The following is a 23,988-nucleotide window of genomic DNA, read 5'->3' on the forward strand; positions in this document are numbered from 1 at the left end:
ACGTGCAGGACCAGTTGCGTGGAAATCCCACTCAGGATTCTTGTAAGCCATTGGGTAGTGGCCTGCTAATTGCACTGCAACAAAATGGGTTTCGCCATTTATGAGAGCAATACTTATCGGTTGCTGGAATAACAGTTGATCCAAGCCATGATGCATCGGGAATACTGTGCGGGGGTCACATAGGCTTATGCAGTTGATTATTATACCCAGCTTATGGGCTAGGAGGATATGGAACCACACTTTACTCATTCAATGATCTCTGGGTCGGCTTCTTCCATAATAAGATGTTCGCAGCGCCGACAACATGCGGGTGCCCTCAGTTTGCCCAAACATTCGCATATACCCATCGAGGTCAGATTCATACTCCGCGAGCATCTGCGTACAAACCCACTCTGCACCCATCTCCTCATCTAGCCCCAAAGCAACAGCGGTAGCTCGAAATCCACAATTACCATTTCCTTTGACATTATGTGCGCCTACAACGTACGGGCATAAGTACAATGGTAGCTCATCTACTACCCAATCGTAATTTTTGGACAGACTGGCGTTATACGGTTCCGCAACAGACCCAACCCAACTGGCCGAGGAATTTGCTTCTGACTCTGGATCTGACACCTGCTCTTGCGTTGTTTCATATATGGGTGCATAGTTAGGTTGTGTCGGTGGTGCCCTGAAGAAGTCATCAACTAAGTTGGAATATGGTTGGTCATAGTTGAGCCAATGGGATTGGGACGTTTCCCCGAAGCCATATAATTTTTGTCACATGTGGTGTTTCCCCGACCCCGTAGGATTGGGACGGCTCCCCGAATGTATATATATCATCAAGACCTGGATATGGGTGCAGGTTTCCGAAAAAGTCAGGATTATCTTTGACCCACTCTGCCTCGAGGTGGGACTGCTCCCCGAACAAGTTTCGTTTCTTGGGAGAATGACAGGACTGGGACGGCTCGTACATACTGTGTCGCGCACCCTTTAGGTCATCAAAATAATCATGTGTGTTGTCAAACCGTGATGTGGTGGGGGCGTACTCACTTTGTCTGGCGGGTTGTGCAGGTGGGGGTTTGTTCAAATCGGGCACCTTGTCTTCCCTCGGTCGACTGGACTTGGATTTTCGAAGCCATGGTGGGTTTTTTGTTGAAACCCGACACCTACACCATTAGTAAGAATTAATTACCTAAACTGAGGTAGTTATATATGATGTATTTCTTGAATCAGATAGAAAAATTTATGATGTATTTTGTATACCTTTGGCGGCTTTTGTTTCGACCCGACTGGTCTTCCGCGTGTGCTCTTTTGAACAAGAGGATCTTTCACTTGTGTCTTACCGGGCTTAAACATGTCTTTAATCTTTGACAACCAATGTTTCTTTTGGGCCTTGGGTTGCTGATCCAAGAAATTCGTAAGACCATCGACGACTTTATGGACATCGTCTTCATCATCTTCGTCTTCTACGCATGTCCACGGTGTTAAGTCAAGTTTTCTCCAAAATGGGTCTATCACATGAGGCTGAATACGAGTCGCTGCATTTTTTTGATATCAATAAGTATACGAAATTATGTCCTTTTGATGGAAAAAAAAAAGTAATAAAACATACTAACCGCTCTGCATGTACTCGACAATCTTGCAGGCACATGGTAGCCCGCAACTTGACTGAACCTTGCACCCGCATTTTTTTACGTGTCTTTTAAGGACTTTGTCTAAGCGTACGATTTCACCAGCCATGATGTCCAAAGCTTTATGTGAAAACTTTCCCAACAGGTCCTTCATACAGTTGTAATTATGACTCCCCTTCCGGGTCCCGTTGTTGTACCCCAGTTGGCCCCTTATTTTTGTCTCTTGACCGATCAGGACAGAATCAACACATTGCAGGATTCTAGTAAATGTGCATTTCCCCCTCAATTCTTCCTTCAGTAGGTGGTGCTCGGCCTCAACTCTGTTTGTAGTGTGGTTTTGGTAGTTGAGGTGTCCATCGACCCAACAGGACACAAACTGCTCTCGGTACGGGGACAACCAATTATCGGTCAGGTACTTGTAGACGCCTGGAAAAGCTGCAAGTTTATTTTTTAACTCCTTCTCATGTGACTTAAACTCGTCAAAAGTCCGAGATTGATAGACTTTTTTCCACCAGTCCTTAAGCTTGTCAATGTTAACATCTTTCTTCATCCGCAATGCCGGTTCGTAGTGCTTGATTATGTTTTGCCATATGTGGTACCTACACAACAGGTGTTTCGCTTCCGGCATAACAACCTTCAAAGCTCTCATCGGGGCCAACTCCCTGTCAGTAAGAACGACACGAACGGCAAAGCTTTCAGCAAGGGTGGACTTGAGACATTGTAACATCCATTGCTGTTCTTTAAGCCCACTCCGTCAATTCTTCAACGGAACCGAACACCTCATCGGTTTCAAAGTCCCCAGCTTCGCATTCAAATTCACCGTCTGCATCAAGTTGCTCAAACACATTATCCGGCACTTCAATACGTACGTTTTCTGGGTCTGCCCAAATATCCTCCAAACTATCCATCTGAAACAATTCAAGTAAACATCTAGTTCATTAACTATTGATGGTGTCCATACTATATATATATATATATATATATATATATATATATATATTTACACATATGTATAATATCTATATCTATATTCATAACATATATATATAAACATACGTCAATATACCAGCAGCTATGAAAACGAAATTGCCAGCGGCTATGAAAACGAAAAAGTAATGTCTGAAAACGAAAGACACAATACGCTTGAAAAGGAAAGATACAATTTGCGTTATGAAAACGACGACTACATATAGTGTTTGAAAACGATGGGCTGCCATCATTTTATCCTATCAAGTATGGCAAATACCCATTCCTGAGACTTTCCTGATTTGTCAGTCGGTGGGGGGCCCACTATTCGCGGCGACGTCGCCGCAAATAGTGGTGACGTGGCATCTCGTAAACGTGGTTTGTCAGTCATTGTTGTCATCGTTGCAGGTTGTCGGGGATCCCACTATTAGCGGCGACGTCGCCGCTAATACCCTGGTAGGGTTGACCGTTGACCTGGTGGTGTTACCTAGTGCCTTAAAATAACGTATAATATAATGAAAGTTTCTAACCGATACAGATTTCATGAAACAAAATAATTATTATATATATATATATATACTAGCATTGTACCCCCGCAATGCGGCGGCGGTGACGACGACGGTGGTTTAGTGGTGTCGGTGACGGGTGGTGATCGATGACATCGACAATTGGTGTCGAGTGGTCTAACCGTGTAAGTTGATACAATGGTGATAATTATATTTTAGAAGATAAGGGTTTAAAGTGTAAATTAATTCATTAAGGGTAATTTTGGTAATATCTAATAACCCTTTCCTTAAGGGTTATTTATTAAGGCAATCTAGTAATTTTCCATCTAACTATTTTTTAACTCTTTCTTAAAATAGGGGTGAATAATCATTATAAAGGAGTAGTTTATAAATATATATATATATATATATATATATATCTACGAGCATGGTACCCGCGCAATGCAGCGGCGAGCTGGCGATGATGGTGGTGGCGAGATCTATTGGTGTAGGTAAATGTAGTTGATTTAAAAAGGTTAGTAGAGATATTTTATAATATAATGATTAATGGTGTAATTTAATATTAAGAGTTGATGGTGATTTAATTCATTAAGGATATTTTGGTCAATTCGCATATCCCATTTTTGTAACTTTCAATAATTCAACATGGGGTTATAATTTTTATGTAGTAAGTATAGAAGTATAGATAAGGAAATAGAAGTCGTTAAAATTGTTGTTTCAAAATGAAAAATAAAAGGAAAGTCTGGATTACTATATGCTAAGTTTGGTTTACGTGCTACTTGAAGGAGCATAAGAATACGAATAGGTACAATTGTTTGATAGCAACAAAGGCCTTAATTGCATGTCGTTATATATACTGTTTTACCATGTGAAATAACATTGACCTTGACAAGTCATGTTATCTATGTTTGTCCTTCCAAACAAAGTCGGCAAAAGTTAGGTTTATATTTTATTTTCCAAAATAAAAAATCGTTGTCAATTTTTGGACTCTTTTTTGTGGTTGAACTTATGCGATTATTTTAAAACCAATATTTTTCTTTGTACAGAATGAGATGGTAAATCTTATCTTAAACTATCACAGTAAAAGACAATTTGATACTGATCGTTTAAACCTGATGATGATTATTAAAACTTTAAAGAAAGAAGATAATCAATTATTAATGAAAATGACGCAAAAAAGGAGTACTACTAAAGATAGCCGCAAGTGTAAAGAAAACGTGTAAAATCGTAAAAGAGTTAAATACCTTTAGTGACCTCATCAATATTGGACCACTTCTTAATTAATCGGGTCAAACAATCTAACCGATGAGTAATGGCTTTTTATATTTTAACTCCTTTTAGCCGAATAATGAAAGATAATAATTCAATAGGAACTTTCTTCTTTTTTGTTTCCAAAATCTTTTATAAGGTGACATCGTTTTCTAAATGTGGAAGTGAATTATCCTTTCTTTATGTAAAATATATTTTACTAGTCGTTTTCAAATTTTGGTATGTTTTAAAAGTAACTAAATCAATTATTTAGTTCTACGTAAAGGTTTCATTTTTTAATCGTTAAAATTACCATTTACATGAATCACTATAACATAATTTTAGATTTTAAAAAAATTTTAGTTTATTAAATGCATACTAAGTAGTGCTCGAGAGACGTAAAAAAGTGTAGTTAAGTGCACTGATCATTTGCTCTGTAAATTTCTTTTCTATGACTAGATAAATGTCCTATTCTCCTATTGAACTCATGTAACTTTGATTGGCCCATACTAGTAAAAATGGGCCAACCTAATATTAGGTCCAAATGTCCAACCCATTTAAGGCGCCAGATCAAGATCAAGATCAACAGAAACGAGAAACCAACCAATGCACATTTCTTTTTACACGACTTTTAGTTACAATTCGTAATCACATTAATTCTATTATCTTAATTTCTACGCAACGTTTTGACAATGGGTAACGTTACATGTCTCAAAATTCTCCATCTGATTACTTATTTACGGTTCATATTTAATATAGATGGTATAATGAAAGGGAAGTGATATTCATACATAATTGTGTAGTACTGACTTGTAAAGTTAGCTGTACAACTTATACGATGTGTTAGATCCATTAAATATAATGGTACGAATATCACTTCTGAAAATGAAATTCTGATAATGAAATAGAGGATTTATGGCTTAATCAATAATATCGTAGTAATTTTTTTTTTTTCAACTTTTGATGATTATATATAGCAAACATAAGGAAGCCTTTTTTGCATATAAAACTTTCTAAATGAGCAAAATTAACCATTGCACTTTCTACATAATTCGTATCTTGGAGCATTTTTGTCTTTTTGAATGACCAAGATGAAAAGACAAACACTAGCAAGGAGCTAGCAATTAAAAGAGTACAATACAAGAAGCAAAGGGAACGATTTGCCATTGTTTAATGTCTTTCGTCTAACAGTATCAATGCGAGGTACAAATGTTGTCGTTAATTCTAGCTGAATGGTTGAACACCAGCTTTACATTCTGGAGGTTTTGAGTTCGAAACATAGGAAAGACATTTAAAGAATTTTCACAAATAAAGTCCTGCAGTGAAGCAGGTTTGAGTATGCAATCGGGACAGAGTTTACTTAGGGGTTTCTCCTCCTACAAGATATTGAGGGCGAGGGCTCTCTAGCGTGCTAGATCACGTGTTGCGAGCAAATGATCCACGTCTTTCAAAAAAAATAAAAACTCTACCTGAATGGGTAGTTGAGTGTTCAAGTCACACTTGAAACAAAGCGAAGTGGGGATTTTTAATAAAGGTAAAGATAAAGATTATTATGTAGTTTCTCCGTCCCAAAATATAGATAGTCAAATTTGATGGTGAGCAAAGTAAGAGTAAAAATTATATACTCCTTAACGAATCAAAAAAGTTAAACCCTGTAGCTAATAAATCTGTTTGTGTTTGTTAATAAAATATTATAGTTAAGAGATTTATAACATTTTAAATCTAAAAAAATAAAAACGTTTTATAAATGAATTTTCTATCCATAGCCTTGAAGGCTATTGGTAATCCGTATACAATTAGCAAAGTCGTTATATAAATGTTCTTACTTTAAGTTGATTCTTTTTCATGTTTTATCGGTAATAAGTTATTAACTACTTTATTAAACGTTGTGTTTTATGTTGTTGGGTAAGTATAGAGTCCAAGTCCATTCGGGAAAACCATCTTTGTATCACACGGTATGCATGTCTAACTAGAATTAACAAATCACTTAATCTATATTGGAACACTAACTTTTATGATTTTCTTTTTCGTTGTGATAGAACGTTTTTATTACTTAAGAGAAATATAATATTTCAAACATTTAATCCATAATCGACATCAAAGAACACCTCACTATACACGGGTGAGGCCTTGCAATTTCAATCCACCCCAAAAAGTTCAAAAGCTAGCATAGTAAGAGGCTACCCAATGGTACTTTTTCTCCGCTCGTTCGACATCTAGCGACGAGTCCATACCGTTGGGTGAGACTCGTCCAGCACTCGCCCGATGGGTTCGTCCGGTTGGTTAGTCCCTACAGGGACGAGAAGACCGGGGTATTTTTCTTTTTTCTTTTTTTTTTTGAATTTAACGGTTAGTTGTAAGTTTGGAATGTTGGCAAAACAGGTCCCTGTATCAGCCATTTTTATCATAAGTAGTTCCTAGAAGTGTCACTTTTAGTCCTTAACGGTTATTTTTTTGTAACAATCAAACACATTTTATTATCAAAGCACATTACATGATTACAAGACATAATTAAAGAACACATTACATGATTAAAACACATTACATGATTAAAACACGAAATACATAATAACATTTCGATTACTCGTCATCATCTTCGATCGACATTTTTCCTAAGCCACGGTAAGTGTTTTCGTTGAGCCACCACTTGTCGTGTTCCAGGCATTTGACTTCCCATGTTGTTTTCTCTTCTCCGCAGTTGTCGTGGTACGATTCGGCCCAAGTGCATTGGTCACCCAACGTATGACCGGCCTCAAAAACATCATCAATCACCCTCTTGACACTTTTGCCTCGTCTTGCAAAAAATATGAATATGTCTCTTTGTGTTTGAGACCTTGCGGTCTGGTCCTTGTATTGCCTCAACATGTTGATCGCATTGTCGCCTTTTCTCCCGTAGGTAACTGCCAAAGCAGTGTATGAGATGAAGAAATAAGTTTTATGTTGTAATGGTTTTTTTTATAATTATATTGTGTAATGTGTTATGCGTGTTTTCTTTATTTGAAGTATTGTAATGTTTTTTTTTTTAATGTGTGTTTATTTTTTAAATAAATCGTTGGTTGTTTTCAGTTTTAATGAAGTGTTTTTAATTTGTGTATGTTTTAGTTTGTTATAACTTTGAAGGGTTAAAAGTGTAAAGTTTGAATAAATTGGTACAATTAAATAATTGGTGGGTCAAAGACTATTCCTTGAGGGACGAGTGCATTGGGTGCATTTTGGGAGGATTTGTAGGGATGAGTCACTACCATTGGGTAGCCTCTAACAACAGATAATTTGAACGAAGACCTCACAAAGTTATTACTTTAAAAAGTCAAACTCAAAACCTGCTAATGCAATCAAACTTCGAAAGTTTCATCATATCTAGAACATTCCTGCGCGTTAAATATCTATACTATCTATATAAACAAACTACCCCCTAAAATTTAACACTCTACCTTTAAAATCTCTAATTTACCCTTTTAATTAATCTATACTAGGGGTGAGCAAAAACCGAACCGGAAAACCAAAAACCGAAAAAAACCGACAAAATCAAACCGAAAACCGAACGAAATCCATTGGTTTGGTTTTCATTTTCTAAAAACCGAATGAATCGGTTCGGTTTTCAGTTTTCAGTTTCATATGCCAAAAAACCGATCAAAACCGAACCGAACTAAATATATTTTAATTTATTTTATTTTTATATCATATTACATTTATATTTATTACTTATAATTTATAAATATGTTAATAATTTAATCTTTTTGTCTTTTTATTGTACAAATCAATACAAATTGTATATTTTTAATAAAAACGTGCAGTAAAAGGAATTCGTTTTATAAAAGTTATACAAATTTTAACACCTAAAAAATATAATTACTTAATAAAAAGCTTCCCTGTATTTGAATTTTTGTATCATATTTTTTTCTTAACAATTGAAAGTTAAATTTATAACATAATATTTAAAAAAAAACTTAAAAAACAAAATTTATTAAAAAAACCAAAACCGATCCAAACCGAACCGGAAAACCGAGAACCCGAACTGAACAAAAACCGAATCCAATGGTTTTGGTTTTCTAAACCGAATGGATCGGTTTTGGTTTCGGTTTTAGGCAAAAACCGAACCAAACAGATCCATACTCACCCCTAATATATACTACCATCAAACACTTTATTCTTAAAATTCCAAAAATACCCTTAAAAAAAAATCTTACGCGTGTCTCTTCCCTTCCCTAAAGTTACTCACATAGTATACCAAAAAAACACACATGCGTTACCAAATTTAATAATCAATCAGCATAAACAACGCTCACTCTAAAACAACAACGGCGGTTTGCACTTTCAGCCGGACTAAGAAACACTTGAGTTTAATCATACATTCATGTAATAACACAGTATAGCTACTTAAGCAGTATTTTTTTCCTATGTCCAACCGCATCGCGCGGGTACAATACTAGTATGAAAATATCTTTGTGTATCTCTTAAAAATTGAGCACACATGCCTTTAATTAAAATATATATACTGTTTTCTTTTATAAATAAAGTTTACACATAACAACTGGTAAAAGAATTTCACTATTAACATAAAATCACATCATAGTAACTCTAGAAGAATAGGTTAATCTATCAATGTAAGGAGCAAGGGTGTAGTCGGTAAGTTTTATCGGCAAGGTGAATCGGCTAGCATCGGTTCTTTGGCAAGCATATAGCACATGCATCGACAAATTTTGGCAAGTTACATCGGCAAGTTGGATCGGCTGGTTTTTGCTGATGCTAGTGAACGTTGGTGCTGCCAAAAGCTCTGGAAAAATATGTGGGACCCCCAACATAAGAAAAATTTGGCAGCATTGTCACTAATTGGTTACTTTTGGCATTACCTTCTCATATTTGGCAATAAATTGAGAGGATAAAAAAGCACATTTTTATTGGATTAAAAATTAACCAAAACTTGTCAAAGTGTTAAATTGTGGCACTACATGTTCGCCCCTAAGAGTTTGGGGTTCTTTCTAAACTCAAAAAGAAATTCTTTGTACTAGCGATAGATTCCATTTTCAAACTTTTGATAATGTGTGAGGAGATCCCATATAATGGTCATGGATTTTTGCATATGTTTGACAAAACTAATTGATAGTTGATATATAGTTGGTGACTAGTAATATATAAGTGATAGAGCTTGCAAGCTTTTCAAGTGGAGACAAATATAGTGTTGTTTGTTGTGTAACTTTTTTATGCTTGTTGTACAAAGGTAAACTAACATTTGTTATCTTTTTTTAATGGACAAATGTTAGTCGTGAATAACTAGTTTTTCTTAAGTTGGGAATTAAACGTTGTTGGATATGAACTCAAAACTTCTATAGAAACAAAACTTTACATCTCTCCTAATACCATTAAACTAAAAACTCATTGATAACTATCGTTTGCTTAAACATCATCACTAGATACTATTCAAATATTTCTCTAAAAGGAAATAAGGGACGGAAAGAGGAAAAGGAAAAGCATAAAAATGATTGAATTAGGACATGTTACTTTATAATAATAAAACAATTTAGAATAATTTTCTCTTAAGATCGGGAGAGGGGGGACAATATGAAGTAGTTTTTGCATTAAGTTACACACTAAATGTGGTGTTTAAGTTGTGAGTAATAATTATGAGATGGTTCCGTGGGTTATGCATATGAGAGTTAGGAGAGGAATCCATTGGTAAATGTATCATACCCCACACTATATGCCAACCCATCACATGTGTATAAATCTAAAAGCCAATTATTACAACTCACTTCCACTACTATAAAATCTTTTTTGACATGAATCAAATCCTAAATGTTACTAATTGATGATAGATACATTGAGTTGATGGCTTGATGATCATCAACCAATTGCCAATGGACACTAATTAAGTCACACCCTGCTTAGACCGACGATTTAAGTGTAACATTTTTAGAGTAAAATGTGCATATCATCGTGTCTTAGTATTTAAAGTTCAGTGTACCTGTTGTATATCAATCTTTTGTTGTTATATGTTGAACTAGATAAATTTATGATAAGTTTGATACATTACAATCAACTAAAGTATTTCAATGTAGATACAAAGTACTGTGATGATTTGTCTATAACAGTAACTATTGTCCATTGTGAATCATTAAAGTTGTTTGATTCCCTTAGGCCATTCAAAGTACGTTAATCCGTCTCGATCGGGTTATTCCTTAACTGAAAAATTTGCGATTAGCTGGTAATGACATTATGCATAATACATGGGTAGATAAAATAGCACAAGTTTAATAAAGTTGCCCGTTAAAATAAACGAACTTTTATTTGTTCAATAACAAAAATTCTATTTTGCTTCTACTCTATGTTAACAGCTTCATAATAACCATTGTCAGGATTTGAACCCTTACAAATAACGATAAAATGATTTAAAAAAAACAGATGAGCATTTTAGATTATACTATTTATAAAGAAAATCTTTTATAATAAATTTTACACTTCAAAATCTAATGCTGTGCATATTTTAAATTTGTTGCAAATTAATTATATAAAAACTTGAAACACTACTTTTAAAAGCTTTAGACTTATAGCACAACGTACTATTACTTGGACAACAAAAGTTAGTAATGAAAACATAGTATAACTATATAAAGGGCTCGAAAGGAGTAATCAATGAAGACGATATTGGAATAAACAAGTAATTTAATTAGGTCGATTAAGAAAATCGGGCAAGGTAGGAACGACCTTTCGATCTTGAGATGTCATTTATTGTATGATATTACTTGCAAAGTAGATACAAAAACATTTTTTGGATTACTTCCTTCATGTGTCATCAATGTTGAAAATAAGATGCCCCTTATGAATACTAGCTATGATTTAGCTCAAATTTATGAATGGTATTAGTGCGTAATTTTCATTAAGATCGATGATGCAATTAATTAGATGGCAACAAAATGTGTATGGTGAGTACAAAACCAGCAAATCATGAGAAAACCTTATGAATGAGTAGTACTTCAAAAAGTAGATGTGTCAATACACCTAATTAAAATATTATCTGTTAATTGAATTTTGACTTAAATACAAGTGGGTGTTCGCATTCTACAATAACTATATATCAAGAGGCACGATGGGCCTATAAACCATAATAATGGTATACGGTGACACTTGTTGGACCCATCTTTAGCAAAATGGTTCCATGTGAAATAATACTAGTGTACAAAATAAACCATATACAAACATTTAAAGTAGTTCAAGGAAAAAGTGAAGATAGGTGAACCCATTGCAAAAAGTAACAAACCAAATGCCATAAATTACAGATTTACAGCCTGTTCATATATTCATCGATATATATACAAACATATATTGATGAAATAATTTATATAAGTTAAATTGAGAACATTTTTTAAAAAAACCATGAATTGAAGCACAATTCTGTAAAGCAAACATGTTGTGAAAATATGTTATACATTCATTAAAACGTTTATTAATACTTTACTAATTATTCGTAAACATGCATATTAGTGAAAATATGTTATACATTCACAAAAAAGTTTTATTAATATTTTTTACCAATGATTCGTATAACACATGTGACATGATGTAACGCATTTCTTTTGAAAACCAGTACAAATAAGTAATTTTGATCATAATAATGTTTATTTTGGTTAGTTGGGGAGAGTTGGCATCAATTGGTGTGACTGTCATCCAAATATTATGATTGGAGTCGTTATATTTTTACCGTTTAAACTGAATGTCACAAATGGTACGTACATTCAACTTTAATGATTTGACCAAACACTCGTATATAAATGGAATATATCTTCCGTGTCAGTAAATTGTTTTTAGTATTAACAGATTGTTGTTGTAGAGTACTCATGCTTGCCTTTTTACCGTACATTTACTTAATCAAGACAGAATATATCAATATCTCGATAAATAAAGATCGATCGAGATGAAGCAAATCTCAAAATATAAAATATTGACAGGTTACATGCAAATTAAAATCATATGTACATTAGAAGAAATTCTCAAAATAAATGTGTTATATATAAGTTAAACATGTTTAGAGGGCTCAAAACTCATAACACTTTATATACGTACATTAAGATGTTTTATTGATTTTTTTTTTAGTTTCATGCAAAATTAGAACACGTACATTTATTTTCAATCAAATCAGGTAACATTTTCATCATTTTAGGTGAAATAATAACATATTATAACTTTCTTTCTATTACAGTATATACTTTTCTGTGTTTCAAATTTCAATTATTACATGGCATCACAAGTTGTAGTTGTTAGTTGAGCAGCGGTTATGCCTTAGCTAGTGCGGACGAAAACATGGTCCCAATATTGGCGAAATTAATGCACATTACTACTGCTATCTTAATTTAGTGAAAAATATACATTTGATAAAATTAGTATATTCTTTGCAAGATGCATGACTTAGGGATATAATTAGTATATTTTGCTAGATGACTCGGTGACGATCGAGAGACATAAAAATAAGATGCTAAAAATCGTGTGCTTAAATCTGAGTATGATTTTTGTTATATGTACGTATCTTACACGATTTATCTTGTATCGTTACTAAGAGCCTTAATTATCTATATGATAACACCCATTTCAAACTTGTTGTGTACAATATATTATCTTGTATCGTATGTCATATAATAATAAGTTTGGTGATATATTCATTGTATATCACATCTTAATTATAATATTGATGGAGCACAGTTGGCTTAAAAATCAATAGATCAATGAAGGTTTTAACGACCTAACAAAAATTGGTTTACGCATACATAATGTTTTTTAGAAAATATAAAAACTACAGATAAAGTATCAACATTAATTTCTTTCATAATCAACAATTCAATATTTTAAGCAAAAAAGTTATTTTAATGATAGTTCATATTCTTCAATAAAATGTTATTTCAAATAAATGTTAACTAAATGAATAAATATATAATATACATTAGATCCATGTAAAATGAATTATTTTTCTTTATAAAATAACAAAAAAGTTTTTTGTCCTTTTCATGCAACATGTACACTATGTAACTTTCAATGGAAAATAAAACAAACGTAGTATCACAATTAAAATTACCAGAACTTTTTTTTAACTAATTTGTAAAAATTGAAACAGAAAAAAAAAATATAATATATATTAATGTTGAAGTAAATTTTCAGGTAAAAAGCGACATTATTCATACAAAATTAATAAATATTTTACATATATTTAGTCTTTAATAAGAAAATTCCAGTGTCATATCACAAATAGTTATTTTTAATTTAACATTTCACTAAAGACCGTAGTGCATATAAAAAGATGAATTTATAAATTTTGGGACTATTGTTAGATTAAAAATTATATTATAATTTTGAACAAATTAACTAAGTATATATATATATACAGTATATAACCTGAAAACAACCTCTTACTTAGATGGATATATATAAGGTTGTTTTACATGTCAATCTCATCCGTACATCATGTAATATTAGGACATAAAACCCGATAAAAACGACAGTAACTTACGTACGTACATAAACCGTATAAAAATAATGAAAGTTAATAAATAAATACGAAGATATATATAAAGAGTCCTGTAAAATTTGCAGTGGAGTCATTTCAAAAAAGAGAATGAAAAATTAACTATTTCTCACATTTACACCCCCATGAACAAAAATATAAAAATTACAACTTACCTTTTGGATTTTTTTTATTGGATAATTATTCCATCTATGTTTTCCCTCATTATTTTATTCTTCTTGCAAATAATAAATAAATCATAAATAAAAACCACAAATATACCACTGTAAATATAAAAACTTACAATGTTACAGTTACACCCCCTGAACTCTTTTCCCCATATCCGACACCCATGTGGTTTGATTCTTCAAAGTACTCGTATTCCTTAACCCGACCCGAGTACCCATCGGACAATTTCTGCAACTCATGACCCACATTTTCAGTGTCTTCTATTCCCACTGTCTATAAATTTCAATCATTCAACTGCAGCCATTGATGATGTCTTGTTTGGAACAATCTCGTAATCACCACCTTCCTCGTCCTCATCCTCGTCCTCGCCGTCGTCATCGTCGTAATCGTCCTCGTTCTGGTCGACATTCTGATGGTTTTCACCATGTTCATTTGTTTTTGACTGCGGTTGTTGTTGTTGCTCATGATGTTGGTGTTCGTGGACGGCTGTCGGTAATGGCCATTGTTGCTCGGGTCGGGCCATTATCGGGGCCATTTGGGTCGTTTCGGGCTTTAAACTAAACCCGGGGTTAATAGTACTCCCACTAGTACTCGCTTTCTCGCGATAAATTGCATCAAGCTGATGGAAATAAGGACATGTTTTGGAATCCTCGGGTCGTTTTTTGCTGCTTTCTTTAACCTTCTTGTAATACTTGTTGATATTCTCCCATTTCTCTTTGCATCTTTTGGCATTTCGGTTGTATCCGAGTTTCCTCATGGCTAATGATATCTCTTCCCAAAGCGGCCCTTTTGGACCGCTTTCTTGATATTTGGTGTCGAGAGTCGTTCGGAGCCTGATCAATGCGTTTATTTCAGCTTTTGGCCATCTTGATGGGCTTGGTTGTAGTATGTTCTCACCTCCTCCTGCTCCTCCTCCACCGCCGTTATCGAGATTTTTAACTGGTGGAGTAGGTACTGATACCGGTACTGGTACGGGTACTGCAATAAGTAGTTAAAAAGGATATATATTTGTGAAGGAATGAACAGGCGTAATTCACAAAAAGTTGTACAGTACTTATAACTATAAATTATAAGAGTATAAAAAAAAAAGTATCATTAGAAAATGAATAGATGGTGACTGCACCTGCCAAAGTTTGTGTTGCTTGCTGTTGTTGTTGTTGATGTTTTGTCTGATGTTGGGGTTGTGGTGGTTGTTGTTGCAATGTTGTCACCGGTTGTGTTGGTGGTGGCGGCGACGGTGACGGCGGTGGCGGCGGACGATTTTGGTTTTGTTGTTGTTGATGTTGTTGTTGAAGTAGCTGCATAGCTGGGACTTGCGGGATAGCAGCATTCGGGTTTTGTTCAGTTATCTTTTGCAAGATGGATATGACGGCCGCGTCTTTTGCGGCCACCATCGATCTTTCTTGCAACAAAAGCTCGTGTTCTCGTTTCATTTTCGCCATTTCTTGCATCCGCCACGCTTCTTCTCTCGCCATCCGGTCTCGTTCGCGTCTATCCAACGTCTCGAGAAACTTCGATTGCATTTCTTCTTGTTTATCAATTACCTCTTTCATCAACTTCCCAAAAAACTCCTTCCATTTCCTCTTCCGGTTATTCCGTCTCTCCGTTGGCTCGTCGTCCGAAGACGTCGACGACGAGCTCGAATCCGTCGACCCAGACATATTCAATTGCGAAAACTGAAACCCACCGACATGATTAATATTCATACTCGGCATTGCTACAGCCGGAGCCGCAACCGATATCGGATCCACGTTATTCTGATGAGACACGGCTACACTAATAGGTGTAACCGCTGATGGAATCTGAGTATTCGACATTGATGAATTTAGCTGAGGTGGCGGTAACTGAGAAACAACCGGCGGTGGCGGATGGTGGCCGCCGACGGTGGCCGGAGTTCCTTCTAAAGCTTGTAATTGATCAAAAAATCTGTAGGTTTTTCCGTCAGCCTTTGAAGTTCTACCTTCTTTAGTTCTTTTATGGTATTTATAAACGTTCTCGAATTTCTCTTTACATTTCTTGGCACTTCGATGATAGCCAAGCTCAGCTAATTTCCTGATAAATACAAAAAAAATTCAATTTATACATATATAAAATTATATAATAATTTATAACAACTCATCAAATACAATATTTTATTCATTAAATCCCGGCTGAGCACTTGCTAGAATCCGGCAAGAGTTGAAAAGGTAATAACTAGATAAATCTAAATATATCAAGACAAAATTCAATTCGAATTCAAACTCGAATTGAATTTTGTATTTTTTTTTTTTTTTTGTTAATTAACAAATTAACTTATTGATTCCGGTTAGCCGGAAAAAAAATCACATAAACTTTTGAGTTTTTTCAATCATGTAATAAAAGTAAAGTTTCATTAGTACTCAAAAGTTATCCAAATTTTGAAAAAAATATGTATATATGTATATATATGTTTGTATATATATATATATAGATTTGGTTTTTAGTACCTGGAAACTTCATCCCATAATGGACCTTTAAGACTTGAATCACGAAAAGCAGAATCCATATCAGAACGGATTTGAAGCAAAGCTAAAGTTTCTTGTCTAGGCCATCTATTACCAGCCGAATTTCGGGCGCTATCTTCAATTCTTCCTCTTTCGTCTTCACTATATCCACCACTACCACTACCGATATCAGCCGCACCGCCACCAGGGGTGGCGGTGGGGATAGTGGTAGTGGTGTCATGAAGGTGAGTAGAGGAACCACCAGTAGCTCCGCCGTCACCGGAGCTACTACTTATATTTGGCGGAACAACACCTCCACCACCACCACCTTGTAGCATCATCTAAAAATGAAGATACTAGTATAGTACTATTGGAAAGAGAAGTCAATTGAATTACTATAGAGAGGGTGGGGGATAGAATTGAAATTAAAAAAAAATTTCTTTTTTTTTTTTTGAAAAAATAAAAAAGAAAAAAGAAAAATAAAGAAACAAAATAAAAGATGGTGAATTCTTGAGGGTTTTATGTAAGATTGGATGTATGGTGAATTTATTAATTTATTTCGGTGGGGATCTGATCTGCCTGTCAATCTCACACCCAAAAAAAGAAAAATCAGAAATTAAATTTAAATAAAGTAGCAGTAAAGATGGAAAATTATTATTTAAATAAAAAACTGAATAATAATAAAAATAAATAATAAATGGGTAAGGGAATCTTTTGGTATTGTTATTATTTTCTTCCCTTTATCTGCTTGTTTAAGAAAAGTTTCAGAGACCACCACACAAGGGTCACTTTGGTTTATCTGTCAGTAAATGGCACAGATAGATAACACCCTCCTTTTCGTATTATATACTTTTGCTTATACGAGTAGTCTACTATTTTGTTATATTCCAACATTGCAAAAAATAATTTGCTGAGTTAGTTTAAAACTAAGATTTTTGTTTAACAATTTGAGTTATTAATATTTTGAAAAAAAAAAATCAAAAATGTTCTTTTGTTATATGTATTTGTCATTTTCAACAATTTTTAGTCACCCACATCATTTAATTTTCTAATAAAATCGTATTATTTTCACTTAATTTACAATATCTTTACAATCACAACCTCCCTTCTCCCGAATCCACTATTATCGAAACCTTCTCTACATTGTCTTTATTTCGGTGTTTCTTGCCGACCATCAAACTATTTGTTAGAAAAAAGTTTTCTTGCGTTTTATTTAAACAAATTTGTTTGTTGAATTAGTATAGTAGTTGCCAGTTTGCCACGCAATTCTAATACAACTAACATTGATTTACTGATAATTCTTGAAAAGTACTACATTAATTAAAACATTTTAACTAGACATGAAAAAAATTGTACTATAAATAGCCGAATCATTTGGTAGTTGATGACCCGTTATAATTTTAGGTCGAACATGTGTGTTCTTAGGGGAAGGGATTACTACTCTGGCTTGGAGTCGGGTTCATTGAAACCAATCGTAACACCGCCGCCACCATTCGGGTACGACCCCAAACGGCTACTTGACAATATATTAAAAAAAAAAAACATTTTCTCCTTCTATATATACATTTCACCTTTAATTTTTAAACACACAACATACACACAAAATATTCATACCACATTTACTAAATAATCACTACTTATCTACACAACAATGTAAAAATGTCTTCCAATTCTTCGGAATCTCGGTGTGTTGTTGTGGAATCGGAATCTCGGTTCTTGCAAAATGTGATTCAATGGATGCAATACACGACATCCTCCAACAACATTCAACACCGCCGAACAGTAAATCAGCAACGATAAATTGGTCATCAAATTTTACTAAATGATTGGTTTGTTGACAAACCAAAATACGATGAAGGTTACTTTTGAAAGAAATTCCGAATGGTAAAAGCATGTTTTTGAATATCGTCGACGACATCGAGGCCAATTTTTCATATTTTCAATAGGGGATCCATGCACGTGGGAGAAGAAGTTTCAGGGCGCTCCAAAATGTCAGCTCGGCGGTACGCTAACTTGCAACGGGCAATCTGCCCGACGAGTATGATGAGTACATACATATGGTCGCTCAAACCGCGCGCGAGTGCCTTACTCATTTTTGTGACGTCATAATTAAGTTGTATGGTCGAGAGTACTTACGTAGGCCTAGTCAATACGACGTGGCTCACATTTTCTAGGCCCATAAAGAGCGCCATCACAGGTCGGGGATGCTTGGTAGCATTGATTGTACACACGTCCAATGGTTAAATTGTCCTAGACACTTGAAAGGACATTATACAAGAGGTGATCATAATGGACCCACTATTATGCTTGAGATAAACGCTTCCCAAGATATGTGGATTTGGCATGCTTGTTTTGGTGTTGCCGGTTCAAACAATGACATTAACGTGTTGAACCAATTCGACTTGTATCTTACGAAGCGAAATGGCACGGCACCAGACACTTCATTCTACGTGAACAACCGCTATTTTGCACAACATGGTGATGAAAGGCGATGGCAGAGCAATCCCACTGGTTCACATAATGGACTTGCCGGTCCAACTAGTGTTCGACGATAGCGTGTTAAGGGAGTTACTAAACGAAGATATCCATCATCGTCTTTGCTATGACCTTACTGAACACGTGTGGGCTCAAGACTTGGCATATCTCGACGATTAGTTTTTTTTAATAAGTCTACTGTTTTTATTTTTATGTATTTTTTAATATTATTATGTATTTTTTTTTAAATATTATCTAATGACAGTAATGTTTATTTAAGTTTTTTAATAAAATGTTTAGTTAATATACTTATGTAAAAAAATGGAAAAAAATGAAATTTGGTAAGTTTAATGATTTGGGTATGATATACTTATGATTTGGGTAAGAAATGGGTAGAATTACATAGTTGTGAGTTTGAAGGTTTTTATTGGAGGAGAGGTTGGATAAGTATACTTTGTTGGGAACCATTCCCTCCCCCTTTATAATCTACTAGGGGGGGGGGGGGGGGGGGGGGTTTACCACTTCCCCAAAGTTTACTACCAATCAAAATCTTCCACCTCAATATTCTCCAATCTTCCCCATCTTTCCCAAATCACTGGCGTCACTTTCCCCGTACTTCACCTAATCTCCACCTCATCATATCTTTTTCTATTATTTTTAATATCATTTCATTTCTTTTTCATTTATTTTTAATATTATATAATTTCAAAAACTATATAAACTAAAACATTAAAATTTTTAAAACATAATACTTTACACACCGCATAGACATATTGAGCAATTTTCTCTTTGGTCATAGGCTGGAAAGGTCGAATGAGAATCTTCCATTTTCTTTAAGCAGAATGTTCGCTCCACATCTTTTCTTGCTGCCTCTTGTAACCTCTTGAATTTCTTTTCCTTTGGGTCTGTAGGATACGGGTATGCTTTAACTAAGGTCGCCCACTTGTTGTAGATTCCATCGGTAAGATGGTAACCGCGTTTGTAAAAGCGTCCATTCACATAAAATGAACTGTATGGAGCCGTTCCTTGTATCTCCGTAAGATACAAATCGGATTGATTCAACACATTGAAATCATTGTTCGACCCCAGCGCTCCAAAAAAAGGCATGTCAAATCCCCAAATCCTGTGATGCCGTAACCTCAAGCACAATAGTAGGAACACCATAGTCACCTCTCGTATATTGCCCTCTCAACGCTCTAGGACAATTCCTCCATTCGACATGGGTACAATGGATGCTACCAAGCATGTCGGGCTTGTGATGCTTAGCTTCATGGGCCTCGTAAATGCATGCAACATCGTGTTGAGTCGGCCTACATAGGTACTCTCGGTCGTACAACTTAATTATAGCATCACAAAAATAATCAAGATTTTCACTTGAAGTTCTTGCAGCCATGCATAAGTACTCGTCATACTCATCGGGCGCGTTGCCCGTTGCGAGTTGTCTAATGGCCGATGTGATCTTTTGTATCGCTGTGAAACTCCTTTTGAATCGAGCGTCGTATCCTTCTTGAAAATATGGGAAGTTAGCTTCAATGTCGTCTACTATGGATAAAAACATACTTTTATCCATACGAAACTTGCGATGAAAATAAGCTTCGTCATACTTTGGTTCTTCAACGAACCAATCGTTCATTAGAGTTTGAAGACCAATATCCCGAGGATGATCTATACTTTGACAGAGTCGGAATTCACTAGAGCTTGTCGTGTCTTGAAGATATTTATGTGCTTTAAGTATAAATTGCAACGAACTACCCGTGGATTCATCAGAAGAAGTAGGATAATTCCTATGTCTTGCTCAAGGTTTGAACACAAGACCTCATGCAAAGGAGGATAGCTTTATAACCAGTGAGCTAAAACTCAAGGACACAAAGAGATTTATCTTGAGTATTTAATTTGATCACTGCGGGACTTAAGTAACTTTTTCCATCGAGATTTTTGAGTGATAGAAATTTCTTATCAATGGATTCAATTGAAAATCTATCCTGTGAGGAGACTCTTCACAAGTAATTCATTAATTCCAAGAATGAACAAATTACAGTACTTTTTATTTCTTTTTCTCATAATGAAAACATCATTTCCGTTATTGATGTTTATCGTATTTAAACACAAAAGTAGTATTTTTTTTTTTCTTATTAAAACACAATTAAGCACAGTTGTTACTATTTTATCGTTCCATTTTTATATCATAACTCAACTAAAGATTGTTATTAATTTTTGTATAACTTTAGCTTTACGATATGATTGCCATTATTTTTAGAGAAAAGGTTATGTAAACCATGCAGTACCTATCTTAGGTAAAGTAGATGGATTATGTAAAAGGGAAATGATTAATTATTCTAACCAAATAGCCTAATAATCCTCCTAACTATGAGATGATGACATGTGGAGAAATCAGAGGGCAAGATTAGGAAAGAAAATTAGTGGATACCACATGTCACCTTCTTAATGTAAAATTCAGAGGGATGTTATGTAAAATTCAGGAAGGGCTATATATGTTTATCAAATTCAAAGGTTTAATTTGTAATTTTTTTAAAAATGGTAGTACCAAAGCTTAGGTAAAGTCTGTAGTACGGATCATTTTCCCTTATTTTTATTGTTGTTATTATTATTATTATTTTTCCTAATTTGTTTTGAACAACGAGTTATTAATTAGTAGTTAGCATTCAAGACACCATATTAACATCTAAATAGGCAATGTGCAAAACTCAAAACACACACGCCAATAATTCAATCCTACATATTAAATATTAATATAAGGCATCACTTTTATCAAAATTTTAGGAAGTCCATACTACTTGAGCTTCATTACATCTCTAGCTATATCGATAATATTGTTATTTTTTTATTATTATCAAACGAACTTGAAATGATTAAAAAATCTTAATAGGGATTGTTCAATAAAATTAAATGCAAAGTCTAGATATTATCTGAGCCTCAACTTTGTCATTATTATTATATTATTATTATTATTATTATTATTATTATTATTATTATTATTATTATTATTATTATTATTATTATTAATGTAACGTTATTGTTGTTTATCATTATTGTTATTGACATTACTAGCTACTATAACATTTTTTTTAAATCCATGTGTGAAATACATGGAATGCTTATAAATCGATTGAAAATGTAAGTTAACATAGTAATTTTTATTGTTTTTATGAAGAAAAAATAGTTACCAATAATATGTTCGAAACTTTTTAATAAATTAAATGGTGGAAAGTTATAATTTTTTTTATCAAGTTGAATATTATAAAGTATAATAGTTATATTTAAATTAAGTATATAATAGATTTATCTTTTATGAAAGATTAAAAAAGTATAAATTAGTTATAGATGACAAAAAATTACAAGTTAATGAGAAATCTTTTATAAATATACATACATATATATAAATATATACTATTTTTTGTGGGTCCATAATTTTTAATTTTTTATTATGACATAAACAAGTTTTAATTTGATAAAATTGAGTTTTATGAATGGTTAATAACTTATTAAGGCTGTAGTCGTCTAGTATATATAAAGATAAAAAAGAATTTGGTATTGATTTTTTAAACATATTTAACTATCAAAATTTATTAAAAGCTTTTGATATTCAATAAATTGTAATAACAATAACCTTAGATTAATTTATAACGTTCCAATGAAGGATTAACCCTTTCCTTTGTGAAAAAATGGCCAAGTTATGGCTATTATAGTTATGTTCAACCCATATACCAAATTATCTAAAACATTTGGGTTCAAGTTAACTTAAATAACTCATCAAAAGCAAAATAAGGTGACCCACATAGCCCAAATGCCCAAATCTATTTGGGTTGAGTTGATTATTTGGGTATGGTATTTTGATATCCCTAACGTATTGTCACCTAACTCAAATTTTGATTGTAAGAATAATCCTTGTATTTTGAAAGTTTTTGCATATTAACTTCTTAACTATTGTTTCACTGCACGAATGGTTCGTTTTGTTTGATCATCTTTTGTAAAGTCAGGATCCACTTTCGCAAGAAACAGTAGTTTAAGGGATCATACATAAAAAAAAACAACAAAATGGACTAAACGTAAGAAAAATGGCAAATTAGTGATGAGCAAAAGACCCGAAAACTCGTGTTGACACAAAACCGACCTGAACCGACCCGCTCGAAGCGCTAATCGGCCGGGCCACGGGTCACGTTTTTAGTGCATTCTCAGGTCACGGGTTGGTCGGGTGGACTGAAAAATTGTGAAGGAAAACCGTGACCCGAGCCGAAACGACCCAAACCTTCACGGGACGGGTTAGGTTCCGTTTTTCATGCTCTCACGGGTCACAGGTCATCCCCGTTTGGGCCAGTTCGGGCCGGGTTTCAACCCGTGCACATCCCTACAACATAGCCCTTTCATTCAATTTAGTTGCATTTATAATATGTATAAATAGAAAAGTAATTGCATAATACGGCTGTGATAAAAGAGGCGGAACTGAGATAGTGACAGCGATGAGTATATATGTAAGTGATGTAAAGATAATTATAATTAGCGACTAGTACTTCGGAATTTAAACGACTTTATACGAATTGTCATAGTGCATATCAAACTTCAATTATGTGCATTGTAAGTATTAAACTTTCGAATCTTGTGCATTGTATGTATTCAACCAATCAAAAAGTTACAAGTGTCAACTACTCAGCTTATATGATTGGCACATATACGCGGATACATACAATGCACATGATTTAAAAGTTTATTATATAGAATGCACATAATTGAAGTTCTATACACACTATGACAATTAATTAGTATAAAGTTGTTTACATTTAACGGCGTTGATGCCTTATAATTAAGGGGATAGTGTGAGTATTTTTGAAGTACAATAATTATTTAATGTAAATGTAAGAGATTAGTATGTAAACAACTTTACAAGTGTGTATCGAACTTCAATCTCGTGCATTGTATGTAATGAACTTTCAAATCTTGTGCATTGTATGTATTCGACCAATCAAAAGTTTACAAGTGACAGCTTATATGGTTGTCACATATATCTAGATACATACGATGCACAT

The 23,988-nt window shown here is 34.0% G+C and overlaps 3 protein-coding genes across 3 annotated transcripts; all 3 read right to left on the bottom strand.

Moving 5' to 3' along the window:
* Nucleotides 1–249: 249 nt before the first annotated feature.
* Nucleotides 250–2,340, bottom strand: LOC122610549. The gene is made up of 4 exons (XM_043783528.1): nt 1,599–2,340; nt 1,246–1,520; nt 1,033–1,148; nt 250–670 (listed from the first exon to the last, which is right to left on the bottom strand). Exons 1-4 carry the CDS (start codon nt 2,338–2,340, stop codon nt 250–252), a joined length of 1,554 nt encoding a protein of 517 aa, XP_043639463.1.
* Nucleotides 2,341–13,917: 11,577 nt separating this feature from the next.
* Nucleotides 13,918–16,885, bottom strand: LOC122611049 (trihelix transcription factor DF1). Its single transcript, XM_043784002.1, has 3 exons — nt 16,475–16,885; nt 15,133–16,061; nt 13,918–14,987 (listed from the first exon to the last, which is right to left on the bottom strand). The coding sequence occupies exons 1-3, from the start codon at nt 16,810–16,812 to the stop codon at nt 14,296–14,298; spliced, it is 1,959 nt and encodes a 652-aa protein (XP_043639937.1). The 5' UTR covers nt 16,813–16,885; the 3' UTR covers nt 13,918–14,295.
* Nucleotides 16,886–20,054: 3,169 nt separating this feature from the next.
* Nucleotides 20,055–20,579, bottom strand: LOC122610550. The gene has a single exon (XM_043783529.1). It carries the CDS (start codon nt 20,577–20,579, stop codon nt 20,055–20,057), a length of 525 nt encoding a protein of 174 aa, XP_043639464.1.
* Nucleotides 20,580–23,988: the final 3,409 nt, after the last annotated feature.

The sequence above is a fragment of the Erigeron canadensis genome, chromosome 8 (genome assembly GCF_010389155.1).
Source record: "Erigeron canadensis isolate Cc75 chromosome 8, C_canadensis_v1, whole genome shotgun sequence".
Classification (NCBI taxonomy): domain Eukaryota; kingdom Viridiplantae; phylum Streptophyta; class Magnoliopsida; order Asterales; family Asteraceae; genus Erigeron; species Erigeron canadensis.

What these genes read in the sequence shown, in the direction of transcription:
- LOC122611049 (XM_043784002.1), bottom strand. Translation starts at nt 16,812, where the DNA reads ATGATGCTACAAGGTGGTGGTGGTGGAGGTGTTGTTCCGCCAAATATA. An exon ending in TTATGGGATGAAGTTTCCAG is followed by an intron (nt 16,062 to 16,474) that starts GTACTAAAAACC and finishes TGTATTTATCAG; the next exon opens with GAAATTAGCTGAGCTTGGCT. An exon ending in AGCAACACAAACTTTGGCAG is followed by an intron (nt 14,988 to 15,132) that starts GTGCAGTCACCA and finishes TACTTATTGCAG; the next exon opens with TACCCGTACCAGTACCGGTA.
- LOC122610550 (XM_043783529.1), bottom strand. Translation starts at nt 20,579, where the DNA reads ATGAACGATTGGTTCGTTGAAGAACCAAAGTATGACGAAGCTTATTTT.
- LOC122610549 (XM_043783528.1), bottom strand. Translation starts at nt 2,340, where the DNA reads ATGTTACAATGTCTCAAGTCCACCCTTGCTGAAAGCTTTGCCGTTCGT. An exon ending in CGAAACAAAAGCCGCCAAAG is followed by an intron (nt 1,149 to 1,245) that starts GTATACAAAATA and finishes CTAATGGTGTAG; the next exon opens with GTGTCGGGTTTCAACAAAAA. An exon ending in TGCACAACCCGCCAGACAAA is followed by an intron (nt 671 to 1,032) that starts GTGAGTACGCCC and finishes TGACTTCTTCAG; the next exon opens with GGCACCACCGACACAACCTA.